This window comes from Anolis sagrei, chromosome 5 (genome assembly GCF_037176765.1).
Source record: "Anolis sagrei isolate rAnoSag1 chromosome 5, rAnoSag1.mat, whole genome shotgun sequence".
NCBI classification, from domain to species: domain Eukaryota; kingdom Metazoa; phylum Chordata; class Lepidosauria; order Squamata; family Dactyloidae; genus Anolis; species Anolis sagrei.
The window spans coordinates 106346748-106361996 of record NC_090025.1 but is presented as its reverse complement, the minus strand read 5'-3'; the positions used below and the strand labels follow the sequence as shown (position 1 = coordinate 106361996).

The window sequence follows — 15249 nt, the reverse complement described above, 5'->3', positions numbered from 1 at the left end:
CCCCCCCCCAGTCCAATTTGCAAGCCATTTGTTCAAACATTTGGTGAGTTTCTCTCAAAATTAACAAAGAATAGCCCTTAGAAGTTTCTTCTAAAAAGTATTATGCTTTGTCCATTAATACTTTCTGTTTCTAATTTGAAAGTGTTATTTCTGTTTAATTGTGCAGTATATACTCTGTAAATAGTTGGTCTATTCCAGAAACTTCGTTTTTGTGGCTGTCACAAAATATGTTGAATTGGTGGAAGCTCCATGATATATTCATTGAAAAACTATAACAAAATGTGTTGCAGGATGTCCTGCAAAAAACAAAGTTTTTTCCAGATTTTTATAATAGAACCAATTAAGAAATGACACTTATAACCCAGAAACAAAAATCACATTATGAATGGGTGTTTTATTCCCCTGTTTTATCTTTCATTTTTTGTGTGTTTTTGTTTTGCTTTGTTTTTTGGGGTTTTTTAAAGTAAGACCTTCTTGGTGGTTTTGGACTTATTTGAAAGTCCCAGGCCCTTCTACGCTGCTATATAGTACAATTTGAAACTGCATGAGTATGGTCAGTGTAGACTCATGCAATGCAGTTTAACTGCATTATGAGTCTACACCAGGGGTCCTCAAACTTTTTAAACAGAGGGCCAGGTCACAGCCCCTCAAACTGTTGGAGGGCCAGATTATAATTTGGAAAAAAATGAATGAATTCCTATGCCCACTTCACATTTCTTATTTGTAGTCCTAAAAACAATTTTAAAAAATACAATAATTAAAATGAAGAACAATTTAAACAAATATAAACTTATTAGTATTTCATTGGGAAGTGTGGGCCTGCTTTTGGCTGATGAGATAGTATTGTTGTTGTTGTGGGCTTTCAGGTCTTTTCAGATTTAGGTTGAACCTGAGCGAGGGCCGGGTAAATGACCTTGGACGGCTGTATCTGGCCCTCGGGCCTTAGTTTGAGGACCCCTGGTCTACACTGACAGTATAATGAACTGTAGACGGGGGCCTGATGTTTTTGTTCTGTCCACTAATAAACTGGCCTGAGTTGCTCTTAGAAGAAGTTTCTAATCCTCTCAGAAGTGAACAGTTTAATATCCTGGGCTCAGCCTAATAGATATGGCTCTCCAAAATAAAATAAGAAAGAACAGAAGCCAAACAGGGGAAGGAAGGCACTGAGGGTGCTTCTCTAAAACACTGCTCCACTTGTGGGTCCTAATCCCTTTACTTCAGTGTTTGAGACACTGACACTAATCTGTTCTGTTTGCAGTGGCCTCTGCAAAAGATGCTTCCACTGTGCTTCATAAATGCGTGATCTTTCTACTTATTATATATAAATGGGATAACACGGAAGCCCTGGTCTAGCACACATTTTACCAATTTGTTTGCAAGAATATCATAGAGGACCTTGTTGAAGGTCTTACGTAAATCAAGGAATGCTACATTCATAGAACTCTTGTACTTCAGACTCCATTTATTTCAAGTGCTTGCATTTAAAATGCGCCTAAAATAGTGATGAAAGTCTTAAGTCCACTCACACAGTGGGTCTGCTTTGCTCGGGAGTAGCAATAGCACCTACGTCTAAATTACATTAGATTCCATCATGTGGTAATCTTAGTGCTGAGCAAAAGCTAAATGCGAAGCTGCTTCATGGCCTCATTTCTAACGCTATGTAACAAAATGTGAAAAAATTCTGTTTCTGGTTTGAAAGTGTGAAAGCTGTTGTTATATGCTGAAAACAGTCCTTTTTGTGGCTGCCACAAACTATGTGGAATTGGTGGAGATTGGATGAGATATTCTTTGAAAAACTGTAGCAAAATGTGCTGCAGGATGTTCCTCCAAGACAAAGTTTTGCAGTTTAATAAACTTTTTCCATGTTTTATGATAGAATCAATCAAGAAATGACATTTAAACCTAGAAACAAAAATTGTCTTGCATAGTGTGTTTTAATTGCCATGACTCAATGCTATCCAGTGCTGGGATTTGTAGTTTGGTGAGCCAAAGAATGCTACAGCCCCTGGGATTCCATAGCATTGAACCAAGGCAATTAAAGTGGATTCATTCCACAACATACATGCATTCCAAGGTTTTTGTTTTCCATTGCTGGAAGCTTTGGAGTTTTCAATAACAAGAACACAATTTTTGCCACTGCGCATTACATTTGGCAGCAAATCCTTTTTTTTTTTTTGGTTCCAGAATTTTGAAAATTGAGGTGTGCATTAGATTCAGTGGTGCATTTGACTCAAGTAAATACAGTAATATAAGGTGGATAATAAATATAATGTGAAGTGGCATTTTCTGCCACTGAATATCACATTCAGCAGCAAATACTTTTTAGTTGCAGAGTTTTGAAAACCCGAGGTGAGCATTAGATTCGATGGCGTATTAGATTTGAGGAAATAAGGTAATATAAAGTGGATATTATTTGGCAGCTCTATTCACCAAGGAGTGGGCCCTGGGAAGATGTCCATGTCTGCACATCTTGGTCTGGATCTTCAGGGGCTTTCCACAATAGCTCTGTATATGTCTCTCTCTCTCTCAATTCAGGGCGCTCCAGCCCCCCAGCCTGCACCCTACGGAAGCACAAGACCAACCGCAAGCCCCGGACACCCTTCACGACGGCCCAGCTGTTGGCACTGGAGCGGAAGTTCCGCCAGAAGCAGTACCTGTCCATTGCAGAGCGGGCCGAGTTCTCCAGCTCACTCAGCCTGACAGAGACCCAGGTCAAGATCTGGTTCCAGAACCGGCGCGCCAAGGCTAAGCGGCTCCAGGAGGCTGAGCTGGAGAAGCTGAAGATGGCCGCCAAGCCCCTCCTGCCCCCTGCTGCAGCTGCTGCCTTTGGCCTCTCCTTCCCTCTGGGTGGCCCTCCGGCCCTGGCTGCTGGTGCCTCACTCTATGCCTCGGGGCCCTTTGCACGGGGTGCTACCCTCCCAGTTAGCCCCGTGGGACTCTACGCCGCAGCCCATGTGGGCTACAGCATGTACCACCTCAGCTAGAGGGGACCTCCCACCCACAAAAATAATCATAAAACATGAAGGAAACATCACTTCCTCCCAGTGCAGGATTGAGGACAAATGAGGCCCTGTGCTAGTTAAGTGATGAGGCCCCTTCCTTGGGCCCTGAAGGAAGTCAGCCTGGTAGGCCTACACAGCCTGCTTTGTGGCACACTCCTGTTGACTTATCAACTCTATCATTATGTCTGGAATCACTCAGAAACAGAACTACATCCATCTTCAAAATAAGCATAATGGTAAATCCGGCACTGCTTCCTCCCTCCCTTGTGTACTGTGTAATATATCTGTACAGTTGGAAAATTTATTATCGTTTATATTAATAGCTATATTTGATAAATAAATTAATTTTAAACGACCGTGACTTGATAAGGTTGGACAGCACCTTTCCCCCTCTTTTACAAGATTGTGCCTGCGCCAAGTCCTCATTCTCAGGTGTCTAAATTGGTCAGAAACATATCCTATGACTCATAAAATGCCAGCCCAAAGAAACCATACCAATGCTGGTCATAGGTCAGGGCTTTTAAAAACATTTTCATAATACTAATAACACTATGTAAGAAAATTTGGAAAAAAAAAACTGTTCCTGGTTTGAAAGTGTTATTCATGTTTATTTGTGCAGTACTTACTTTGAAAGTAGTTGTTATACTCCAGAAACTTTGTTTTTGTGGCTAGCACAAACTATGTTGAATTGGTTGAGACTGGATGAGATATTCATTGAAAAACTTTAGCAAAACGTGCTGCAAGATGTCCCAGTTTTTATTATAGAACCTATTAGAGAATTACATTTATAATCCAGGAACAAAAGTTTTGTTACATAGTGTCATGAATTTATTTCCCACCTCATTGATAATAAATTAGCATGTTCAAGTCATGCTTAACAAGCAGCTCTTCCTTTTTCTTGACTACAGCAATTTCTGCAGGGTTCACTGTAAGTACTGCATCTTGTTGCTCACTGATTTGAGCAAACTAGTGGGCTCCCAGAAACCTTTGTTGCCCAATTCCCATCAGTAGTTGCCATTTTTTGGCCTGTATGATACTTGCCTCATTTTTAAGAGAACTCTGAACAAACCTCTGAGGGTGCTTGCCACATATGCAGGTGAAACGTCAGAAGAGAATGCTACTGAAACATGGCCATACAGCCTGAAAAACTCACAGCAAGCCAACTAAAATTCAGTTTGGCTACAAACCTGTAGACATGTTCTCTAGAACTCAATTGGTTTTGCTTCTGAAGAGACAAAGCTAGACTATAGTTGTTGTGAACAGTGCTGGGACACAGAATATGAAACCAGATTTAATCCATGTTTGCATAGTGATCCAATTATTCCTGGCAAAGTATAGATTGGGTTGGGAGGCAGTGTTTTGACAATGGTGAAGTGGGTGGGGAAATAATAGGAAAATAGGGGGAAATGATTTAACTCATTCAAACACCCTCCCCTATAAGATGGACTATCCTTCTCTGTCTAGACCCCCTTGTGACCTCCGCCAGATGATGGAATAGTACCCTCTAATCCTCCAAACACCACACCATAGTTACAGAGTGCACCTTGTAGATAAAATGCATAGGCCAACCAGGGAAATCTGCTGAACCATTTGGATTGAAAACTTAAGTGCCTCTTCTGATCCACAGAAAATACATATCCTGGCAATGGAGTCTGTGGATTTTGCAGTAATTGAGCTTTCACTTGGTCATCAGAAACAGTCTTGTTCATATAAAATCCAAGGTCTAACAATGACACAGCTTCTTCTCTTTGCTCCTGTTCCATGGTTTCTTTGGCAAGACTTGGATTAGATGTACCAGTGGCAGACACCTCAGTTTCCACCTGCAATCCAGGTCAAATCCCCCCCCCCCCCAATTTAGGCTTTGCCTGCAGCTGCCATCAACTTGGTCACTTCCACTATGTCAGCTATTGCTTCTATTGCAATGTAGAAAGGTAGGTAATGATAGTGTGAATAATCAAAATTTGAGATAGTGCTTACAGTTCTGGAAGGACTCACATTTTTGCTTCTCCTATGCATCACATGGGGATTTGATTAACCAGTTAAAGTCATGTGTAACCTAGGTTTTTTTTTACTTGAAAATTTTCAGGGATGGTTTGAAGCCCTAAACCTGTAGGGGGACCTCTTCTTAACCAAGTTTTTACCCTACTAACAAGAGAGCAACCTCATTGTGGGGATCACTTTAGAGCAGGAGGGAAGCCGATGAAGGGCCTCATAGTTGTTGAATGTTTTGTTGTTTTTTTGCTGACTGGGAGGGGAATAAATATGCTGGGGTGGTCTGGTTTGTTTTTTGTTGCCTTGGGCCTCTCAGGCCTCTTCCACATAGCTAAATAAAATCCCACAATATCTGCTTTGAACTGGGTGCCCTTCCATACAGCCATATAACCCAGAATATCAAGGCAAAAATCCCACAGTGTCTGTTTTGAACTGGGTTATCTGAGGCCACAGTACCATATTTTTGAGTGCAAAGCAGACAATGTGGGATTTTATTCAGCTGTGTGGAAGAGGGGTCAGGGATGTATGGCAGTCGAGCCCTTCCATACAGCCCTATATCCCAGAATATCAAGGCACAGAATCCCACAATATTTGTTTTGAACTGGGTTATCGGAGGCCACGCTCAGGGCCCTTCCACACAGCCCTGAATCCCAGAATATCAAGGCAGAAAATCCCACAGTATCTGCTTTTAACTGGGTTATCTAAGTCCACACTCAGATAATGTGGGAATTTCTGCCTTGAGGCTCTGAGATATAGGGCTGTGTGGAAGGGTCACCAGATCACCCAGTTCAAAGCAGATAGTGTGGGATTTTCTGCCTTGATATTTTGGGATATAGGGTTGTGTGAAAGGGCCTTCAGATAACCCAGTTCAAAGTAGATATTGTGGGATTTTCTGCCTTGATATTTTGGGATACAGGGCTGTGTGAAAGGGCCCTCAGACAGCCTAGTTCAAAGCAGAAATTTTGGGGTTTTTTTTGCCTTCATATTTTGGGATATAGAGCTGTGTGAAAAGGCCCTCGGATAACCCAGTTCAAAGTAGATATTGTGGGATTTTCTGCCTTGATATTTTGGGATATAGGGCCGTGCGAAAGGGCCCTTAGATAACCCAGTTCAAAGTAGATATTTTGGGATATAGGGCCGTGCGAAAGGGCCCTTAGATAACCCAGTTCAAAGTAGATATTTTGGGATATAGGGTTGTGCGAAAAGGCCCTCAGACAACCCAGTTCAAAGTAGATATTCTGGGATTTTCTGCCTTGATATTTTGGGATATGGGGCTGTGTGAAAGGGCCTTCAGACAGCCCAGTTCAAAGTAGATCTTGTGGGATTTTTTTGCCTTGATATTTTGGGATATAGGGCTGTGTGAAAGGGTCCTCAGTTAACCCAGTTCAAAGCAGATATCCTGGGTTATATGAGTGTGTAGAAGGGCCCTCAGAGCTGGCCCAGCCAGGAAAAAAGAAGGCTTGTGGGGCGGAGAGGCATTTCCAAAGGGGTCTCAGAAGGAGGCCGGTCTGCAGTCTTCTTGGGGTAGAATTAATCAGTTTGACCGCATTTGGATAGCCAGGGACTTCTCGGATTTGTAGTCTGCGTGCTCTTTAGCGGAGAAAGCGAAAAAAACGAGGAATGCCACGATTCCACATAAAGGTGGAGCTCCTGCAGAGTCAAGCTGCATAATGTCCACCTTTGGTCGGTCCCTGTGAGAAAGGTCGGTCCCTGTGAGAAACCATGGCTAACATGCCGCCGTTCAACGCATTAGCAAACCCTATGTGTTCAAAGGGCCCGCTCTATTTAGGACTGGCAACGCCGATTCTGAGGCCCCTTCCACACATTTTCTACTTTGAACTGGAATATATGGCAGTGTGGACTCAGCTAACCCAGTTCGAAGCAGATATTGTGGGATTTTCTGCCTTGATATTCTGGGTTATATGGCTGTGTGGAACCCTGAGGCGAGCCTTGCTTCCCAGGCCTCGCTTTCCCGCGCCTATCGCCCTCGCCCTCCGCTTCCTTCGACTGCATTTGCGTTTCCCTCAGCTTTTGCTCTTTGGCACTGTCCCTATGAGGAAGCCACAGCAGCCTTCCCCACATTCGGGTGCCTCTCAATTCGTCTCCAGCGGGGAACCAGCCATCCCCCCTCCTTCAAAGTCCTTATTAAGCAGCAGGACTTGTGTCCCGTCTCCATTTCCCAATAAGGAGGCCGAGGAGAAAGAGAGAGCGTGTTCGCCATAGCTCTTCTCCCTTTCCTCTGCGTGCCTTTTCGCCTCCTGAAGTGTCCTCAGCCCTGTTCCACACATCTGAATAAACCCAAGCATTATCTGCTTTGAACTGGAATATATAGCAGTGTGGACCCAGGGACCTTCCACAGTGCCAACTTTCCAGTTTGTCAATGTCTCTTGACAAGCTGGAGGGTGTCCAGAGGAGGGCGACTAAAAGGATCAAAGACCGCGGGCACTTCCACACAGCCATATAACCCAGAATATCAAGGCAGAAAATCCCACAATATCTACTTTGAAGTGGGTAATCTGAGTCCACGCTGCCATATATTCCAGTTCAAAGCAGAAAATGTGGGGTTTTATTCAGCTGTGTGAAAGGGGCCCACAAATCCCCACGAGGAGCGTCTTAAAGAACTGGGCAAGTTTAGCTTGCAGAGGAGAAGGTTGAGAGGAGACATTATAGCCATGTATAAATGAGGGCCCTTCCACACAGCCCTATATCCCAGTACATCAAGGCAGAAAATCTCTCAAAATCTGCTTTGAACTGGGTTATCTGAGTCCACACTCAGAAAATCTGGGATTTTTTTTTTTTTTTTTGCTTTGATATTCTGGGATATAGGGGTGTGGAAGGACCCTATGTGAAAAGGTGTTTCAGGCAGAGGGAGTAGTAGACCTGTTTTCTGCTGTTTTGGAGACTAGGGATCCTTGACATCAATATAACCCAGAATGCAAAGGCAGAAAATTCTACAATATCTGCTTTGAACTGGGTTTTCTGAGTCCGGGCCCTCCTCTCCCCTGTGAGAGGAAAGAGAACAAAGCCTTGCTGAGGGCCCTTCCACACAGCTATATAACCCAGAATATGAAGGCAGAAAACGCCACAATATCTGAACTGGTGAGTCCACACTGCCATATATTCCAGTTCAAAGCAAAAATTGGGTTATCTGAGTCCACACTGCCATCAAGGATGTAGCGAAATTTTTCAGGTTAAACAAACAACTATTGGGGTACTCACGAATTTTAACTGGTTAACCAAATCCTCATGCTAAGTCTATGAGAAGCAAACATTTAATTGATTTAATTAACTCTATAAAATATAGAATGAACTGTACTATTTAAATTATTTTGTGTTATGGAACTACTCTTCATGATTCACCAAAAAAAAAAAAAATCAAACCCCCCCTCCCCAATTTTTTTTCCTGATTGCCATATATCCCAATTCAAATGTGAGATTTTATTCAGATGTGTGGAAGAGGTCTGGCATGTATGGCAGTGTGGACTTAGGGCCCTTCCACACAGCCCTATATCCCAGAATATCAAGGCAGAAAATCCCACAATATCTGCTTTGAATTGGAATATATGGCAGTGTGGACTCAGATAATGTGGGATTTCCTGCCTGCTTTTGATATTTTGGGATATAGGGCTGTGTGGAAAGGCCCTAGAACTAATTATAATCTTGATTGTTACCAGTAACCACTAGTTTGGGCTACTAAGTGTTAGAGGCCCTTCCACACTGCCCTATATCCCAGAATATCAAGGCAGAAAATCCCACAATATCTGCTTTGAATTGGAATATATGGCAGTGTGGACTCAGATAATGTGGCTTGATATTCTGGGCTATAGGGCTGTGTTGAAGGAACCCTAGAGTCTGTGTGAGAGAAACTTGACGAGGCTGTGGCGAACAAACACGTCGCGAAGTCTCCCTCTTCCCGCCAAACTCTCTCCTCCGTTGTGCGCGCCTTGTTGTTGTTGCTTGTGTGACGCTGCTTGCTCCAAAACCAGGCCCATTCTTGAGCGCTCCCCTTCCTCAACCCCGTCTCCTCCTCCCCTCGACCCTCTGGGCAAAAGTCCTTGGCTGGAGAGCGACGGATGACGGCGCCGGGACCCTCTGCTGGGCCTGGCACGCCCGGGCGCCCCCGCTGAATGGGAGAAGCCGCCACAAAAGGCCCCAGGACAGGGCAGGGCAGAGAGAGGCGGCGCCGGCGCTTTGCGGCCTTCGCTTTTCTTCTCGCCATTTGCCTCCGGCCTTCACTCGCGCTGCGAGCCCGCTTCGGCGGCGTCCTTTTGTGGCCTGGCGAGCGGCTCAGCGGGAAGGGGGCGGCCGAAAGGGAGGCCTCGCTTTTAACCGGGCGGCGCCGGCGCCAGAGGACTCCCTTCCCCGCGTGGAATGGCCAAGCCTGGCCCCCTCAATTCCCAAGCCATAGAATAATATTGGAAGAGCCCACACGGGACATCTAGTCCAACCCCTTGCCATGCAGGAAAAGCACAAAGCACCCCTGACAGATAGCCCTCTAGCCTCTATTTAAAAGCCTCCAAGTATAGTTTGTTTGTTTTTTGTCATGTCAGGAGCTACTTGAGAAACTGCAAGTCGCTTCTGGTGTGAGAGAATTGGCCGTCTGCAAGGACGTTGTCCAGGGGACGCCCGGGTGATTTGATGTTTTTATCATCCTTGTGGGAGGCTTCTCTCATGTCCCCGCATGAGGAGCTGGAGCTGATAGAGGGAGCTCATCCGCCTCTCCCCGGATTCAAACCTGCAACCTGTCGGTCTTCAGTCCTTTAACCCACTGCGCCACTGGGGGCTCCTTCCAAGTATAGTGCCTCCACTCCACTCTGAAGCAGGGAGTTCCATTGCTGAACAGCTCATACAATCAGAAACTTCTTCCTAATGTTCAGGTGGAATTTCCTTTCCTGTCATTTGAACCCAATGCTCCAAATCCTAGGCTCCAACCTACATTTACATGACTTGCTAAATAGGCTGGTTGTCTTTTTTCACTTAGTACAACCACATCTTCTGCACTTACTGGCATTCAGAAACTCAAAAAAATTAATGCCTTCTTCTTTATGGTTATTCATTTTTATTAAAGTAAAAAAAAAGTTTCATATACATGTAAAGTGGGGGAATAATAATGTTAAAGAAAAGTAGGAAAATAGAAAAAAATAAGGGGAAGAAGCAGGAAAAAAATTAGAAATACCTGACCACCTTCCAAATTTTTCATGACCCCAACATTGAGCTCAAAGGTCAGGGCCCATCTAAGTCAGGAATTCTAAAACCTTTCCCACTTGTGACCCCAGGTGTGTGTGTGTGGATAGATAGATAGATATATAGATAATAGAGAGAGATACACATACATACAATTACTGATACACAGCATTTGCCTGGTTTGCTAAACAAGCTGATTTTTCCATTTTGTGGAATACAGCTGAAAAAATTCTGCAGGGTCCATTGTAAACGCTACATGTTGTTGCTAACAAATTTGTGTAAATGGCTGGCATTCAGAAACTTTTAATGTTGCCATTTTTTTCATGATCCCAACACTGAGCTCAGGAGACCCCATTTGGGGTTGGGACCCATGGTTTAAGAAGCATTGGTGTAAGTGAAACAGAGCAGCCCGGTCTTCCTTAAGGGCCATGACCCCAACATTTCTTTGAAGAAACAGTCTGGGATGGTTCAACTTTCCTGCCAGCATGGTTCAATAGTCAGTGTTGGACTAGGACCCCCGAGGCCAGGTTTCAACTCCCTGCTCAGCTATGGAAACTCATGGGGTGATCTTGGGTAAGTCACTCCCTCTGAATAAATCTGGCCAGGAGAGGTCCAGGATTTGATATGAAGCCGCATAATAACTGTTGGTTACCTTGGGAGCTCCAGTTCTCAGAGATTGTGTAAAAGTTGGTTGAGGCACTGGTTTGAGACAGAAGGCTGGGGAGCTAACATGAGGAAGACCAGGGGTCCTCAAACTTTTCAAACAGAGGGCCAAGTCACAGTCCCACAAACTGTTGGAGGGCCGGATTATAATAAAAAATACATGAATGAATTTCTATGCACACTGCACATATCTTATTTGTAGTACAAAAAACACTTAAAACAATAGAATAATTAAAATGAAAAACAATTTTCACAAATATAAACTCATTAGTATTTCAATGGGAACTTTGGGGCTGATTTTGGCTGATGAGATAGGACTGTTGTTGTTGTTTGTTTGTTTGTTGTTTGTTGCTTTCATGTCATTTCAGACTTAGGTTGACCCTGAACAAGGGCCAGGCAAATGACCTTGGAGGGCCGTATCCGCCCCCCCCCCCCACCTTAGTTTGAGGACCCCTGAGGTAGACCCAAAGAGAAAACTAAAACACAAAGGAAACCCTAGCGTCCCATCTGAGAGTCCCTACCCTGGTCTTCTTTCACACAATGTTCCCATAGCAGTTACAATAGAATCATATCACTGTGTAGCAGGAAAGGATCTTAGACACATTTTGATAGTCTTTCTGTTATTTTGAATCTTAGAAGGCAATGGGATTCTCCAAAAGCAGATAATTTCCTTGTTGTTCAGAATCAATACATACTGGATAGATAGATAGATGATAGATAGATGATAGATAGATAGATAGATAGATAGATAGATAGAGCCAGCCAGCCAGCCAGCCAGCCAGCCAGCCAGCAGTGGATGGACTCAGTATTTGAAGCTGCTGCTTGAGTTTTTGTGCAGTACTATAAGCTGTAGTATATTTTTCCCATTTGGAGTAGTTTGCTATATGTACATTTTTGCATATTTAGATGAGCTTTTTAAGAGAAGAAGTAATCCCGTTCCATTTGGAGCAGGACACTGACATACTATTTCAGATTTTGCTTCTGGCATGAATATTCCTCAAATTGCAATTGCATCTCATCCATCTCCTCATACACCTCTATGTGCAAGTACTGTCAATCATAACATCTGTTTTACTCAGGAAGGCCTTCAAAATGATACCAGGAAGAATGTCAGGTAAGAAAATAATACAGAATTGCTTTTAGGACAATTCTACATATGTTTAACTCAGAAGTCCAGTCACACTGTTCAGTACTGAGTACTCTCAGGTTAGTGGACATGAGAGATTGCAGTCTTAAGGTTGAATATGATGTTATGTGTCTTCCAGTTATTTCCAATTCATGGCAACCTTAAGCCAACTCATAGGGCTTTATGGGAAAAAGTGTTCAGAGGAGGTTTGCCCTTTCTTTCATGTGAAGTTAAGAGAGTATGACTCACCAGGGGTCACCCAATGAGTTTTCAGGACAAACTGGAATTTGAACCCTGGTCTCAATCTTACTCAAACCACTAGATCACATTTTCTGTCTTGGCAACCTATGTCAGCATATGGTCACTTACATCACCATAAACTACTTTTTCATTGGATTGTAGTAATATGGGGAGGGGTTGGCCTTGAAAGCTGTCCAGAGGAGTTGGCAGAGCTCAGGGATTGCTTTCACTGCCATTCCTCCCTCCATCTTGACACCAGACATGGGCTTCTTTTCTTCTGCACCTCCTTCCCCTCACCTCCTTTGCCATTGCAGCCATACTGGCAAATGGGACTGTGACTCATATGTGAATGTGTAACCATTCAATCCATTGCCTAGCGTCATCAGCAGCTGAAAAGCTAGACCCCTTTATCTTCAAATATATGAGTCTGGTTATAGGAATTGCCAAGTCAGCATCCAATCTGAGACTCAAAAATAAGGGCCAGATGACATCACAAAACTGGCAGTTTCGGGAAAGCCCCCACAAAAGTCGGAGCGGGACAAAGCAGCATTAAAGCCAGAATTGAGAAATATACTTCCCTGGCATGCATTACAACTTTCTCTTCTTTTTCAGACCCCATGTTTGGGAATATGGGTATATGCTTATGTATGGAGGCATATATGAATGAATAACCTAAGAAAACAAGTGAAAGAATGAATAACCTAAGAAAACAAGTGAAAGAGGGAAAACGTAAATCTTTGTTGATGTGCCTGGATTCTAATTAAGACGCTGACCTTGCATAGTTAGTTTCACACTACATAGTCAGCTTTGTTTAGCCCAAATCTGTTGGTTATTGCCTGATCTTGGGACAGCAAGTTCTATCCACCTCTCAATTTCTGTCAAGTTCAGTTGTATCAGTTTTCTCTAAATAGGCCTCCCTCGTGGTTTTGCCCTTTATGCCCCTTACATCTGGCGCTCCATCCAGAACACTAAATGCTATTCTGCTCCCATCATTCCAAAAATACCTTATTTTCCAATCCTTTTTGTCCATGCACTCAATTTAATGAAGCACAGGAACATGGAATTGCCCACGATGCATTCATTTATCATGTCCTGTTTCTTCCTTCCTCTCTAATTGTTGTGTTCCTTGCTGCTGAAATGTAGGCCATTGACTCCAGGAACAGCAGGCTAGCTTTTTCTATGTGCATATAGATGGGTGATGCCATCTATACTAATACTAACAAAAATATTTAGTATTAGTTACTCCAAAATATTCATTTTAGAGTAATGAATAAAATAACAACAGAAGTCCTGATGACTGCAATGATGGATCATGATGGGGGAAAATCTTGATCCCATTCCTCTTCTCTCAGTCTCTATTCCAGCGCTAGCTCAGCTCCATCTACTGTAGAGCTTTGGCATTTCCACTTTGTCTTGACAATTTCCAATGTCTCCTTCTGCTAGGAAGTCATGTGGGAAAACAAATGTTTACAGCTCTTTTAAAGTCAGTGGCAGTTCCCTGATGCAGATTGTTTTATAGCTCCATAAATCAAGCTGAAAATGCAACCAGAAGCACTGTTGGCTCATTGCTTCCTTTAGCACATCCGTTTCTTGTAAAATACAGATTAGAAGGACTGGTTCTAACAGAATTGGTTCTGGCTCAACCCAAAGGGCCCATTAAACAAATAAAAGGAAGTTATTAAGAAGCTACAAAAGCTTTAATTCAATTTGTTTAATTATCTTTAATGAATTCCCCCACCCTTTAAAAAAACTTGTGATGATATTGGCTTAGGGTAGCCTCACCCGCAACTTATTAAAAGTCAAAGTCCTTGGAGTGTACAGGAGCATATTTTAAGTCATTGATTTCATTATCAGAATCAAAGCCCTGGTTTTAGACTAGCCCAAGATGTTTTGTATTCCCAGATACACTTCAATTCATTGACATATTTTAATATTTTAACTTCATCTTAAGAAACAAGAGCTACACAATAATTCATCAGATTGTAGATTGTATTTTACATGCTTCCCATTTTGCCACTCATTTGTATGTCAGCCCCTGTTGTGAACCTATATCCCAAACTTACTTTCATGTTAATTACACTAGCTATAGTCATCCTTCCATGGATGACTATATTCCTTGCATAGGATGAAGTAGGTACACAACTGTCAAGGCCAGCTCATAGTCACCTCATTTGGAAAAGCAAATGAAAAAGTTTGAGAACCCCCAAACTAGAAGATTTAAGTGTAAGCTTGATAGCTGGCTAAGATCCTCTCCCCCTTCCTTTCTTTCAATATTGGAAATGGGACTCTTTCATTTTTGGCTGCTAGCCATAAGTTGAAAAGCTATTATTAATTGGAAGACACGTCTTCTAGCCAAGACTCTCTGAACTATAAAGAATTGTAATTAACAGTCCATATTCCAGGAAGAGATAAGCCAATGCAACAACTAAATAATTTACAACATTTGCTGCTACAACCGAGACCATCAAATTAAAACAGCATACAATTATTTAAAATGTATGCAAAAGTTATCAGATATTAAAAGTTTGCTTAAACAAAAGAAATCATTGCCTGGTGGCAAAAGGAGAGGAAGGAATCCAGCCTAACACTCTATGGAAGAGAATTCCTGAGAGGGAGCAGCTACAGATTTCTCCCTCCCTTCCTCCTTCTTTCTCTCTCTCTTGTCCTCAGCAAATGAGGACATGGTGGTGGTGGGATCAAGAGGAATTCTCCCCCAGTGTTTCATTTCATGTAGCCTTTAACCAGGCCTCAGACATGGATCTAGACAATCAACTTCATTCTGGAGTCCCTGGATCTGAGGAGCTAATAATATATGTTATAGGATTTTGATCAAGAAGGGAATATTTGAAACTGGCCTATAATTGTCAAGCATTGTGGGGTTCAGGATTGTTTTTTTTTTTAGTAACAGCCTCACTTTAGTCTCTTTTAGACAGGATGAAAATATCTCTTGTTGCCATGAGGTATTCACCACTCCCCTTACTGCATCAGCAAGTTCCCCTCAAGCTGCTTTCAAGAGCTACAAGTGGCAAGATTCCTATATGC

At 42.9% G+C, this 15249-nt stretch overlaps 1 protein-coding gene across 1 annotated transcript in view; it reads left to right on the top strand.

The window, feature by feature from the left end:
* The window catches only part of MSX1 (msh homeobox 1), a 6752-nt gene extending 3394 nt beyond the window's left edge, over positions 1 to 3358 (top strand). The window contains exon 2 of the mRNA XM_060777983.2: positions 2536 to 3358. Coding sequence (XP_060633966.2) covers positions 2536 to 2984 — 449 coding nt within the window. The 3' untranslated portion in view covers positions 2985 to 3358. The remainder of the gene's footprint in view (positions 1 to 2535) is intronic.
* Positions 3359 to 15249: the final 11891 nt, after the last annotated feature.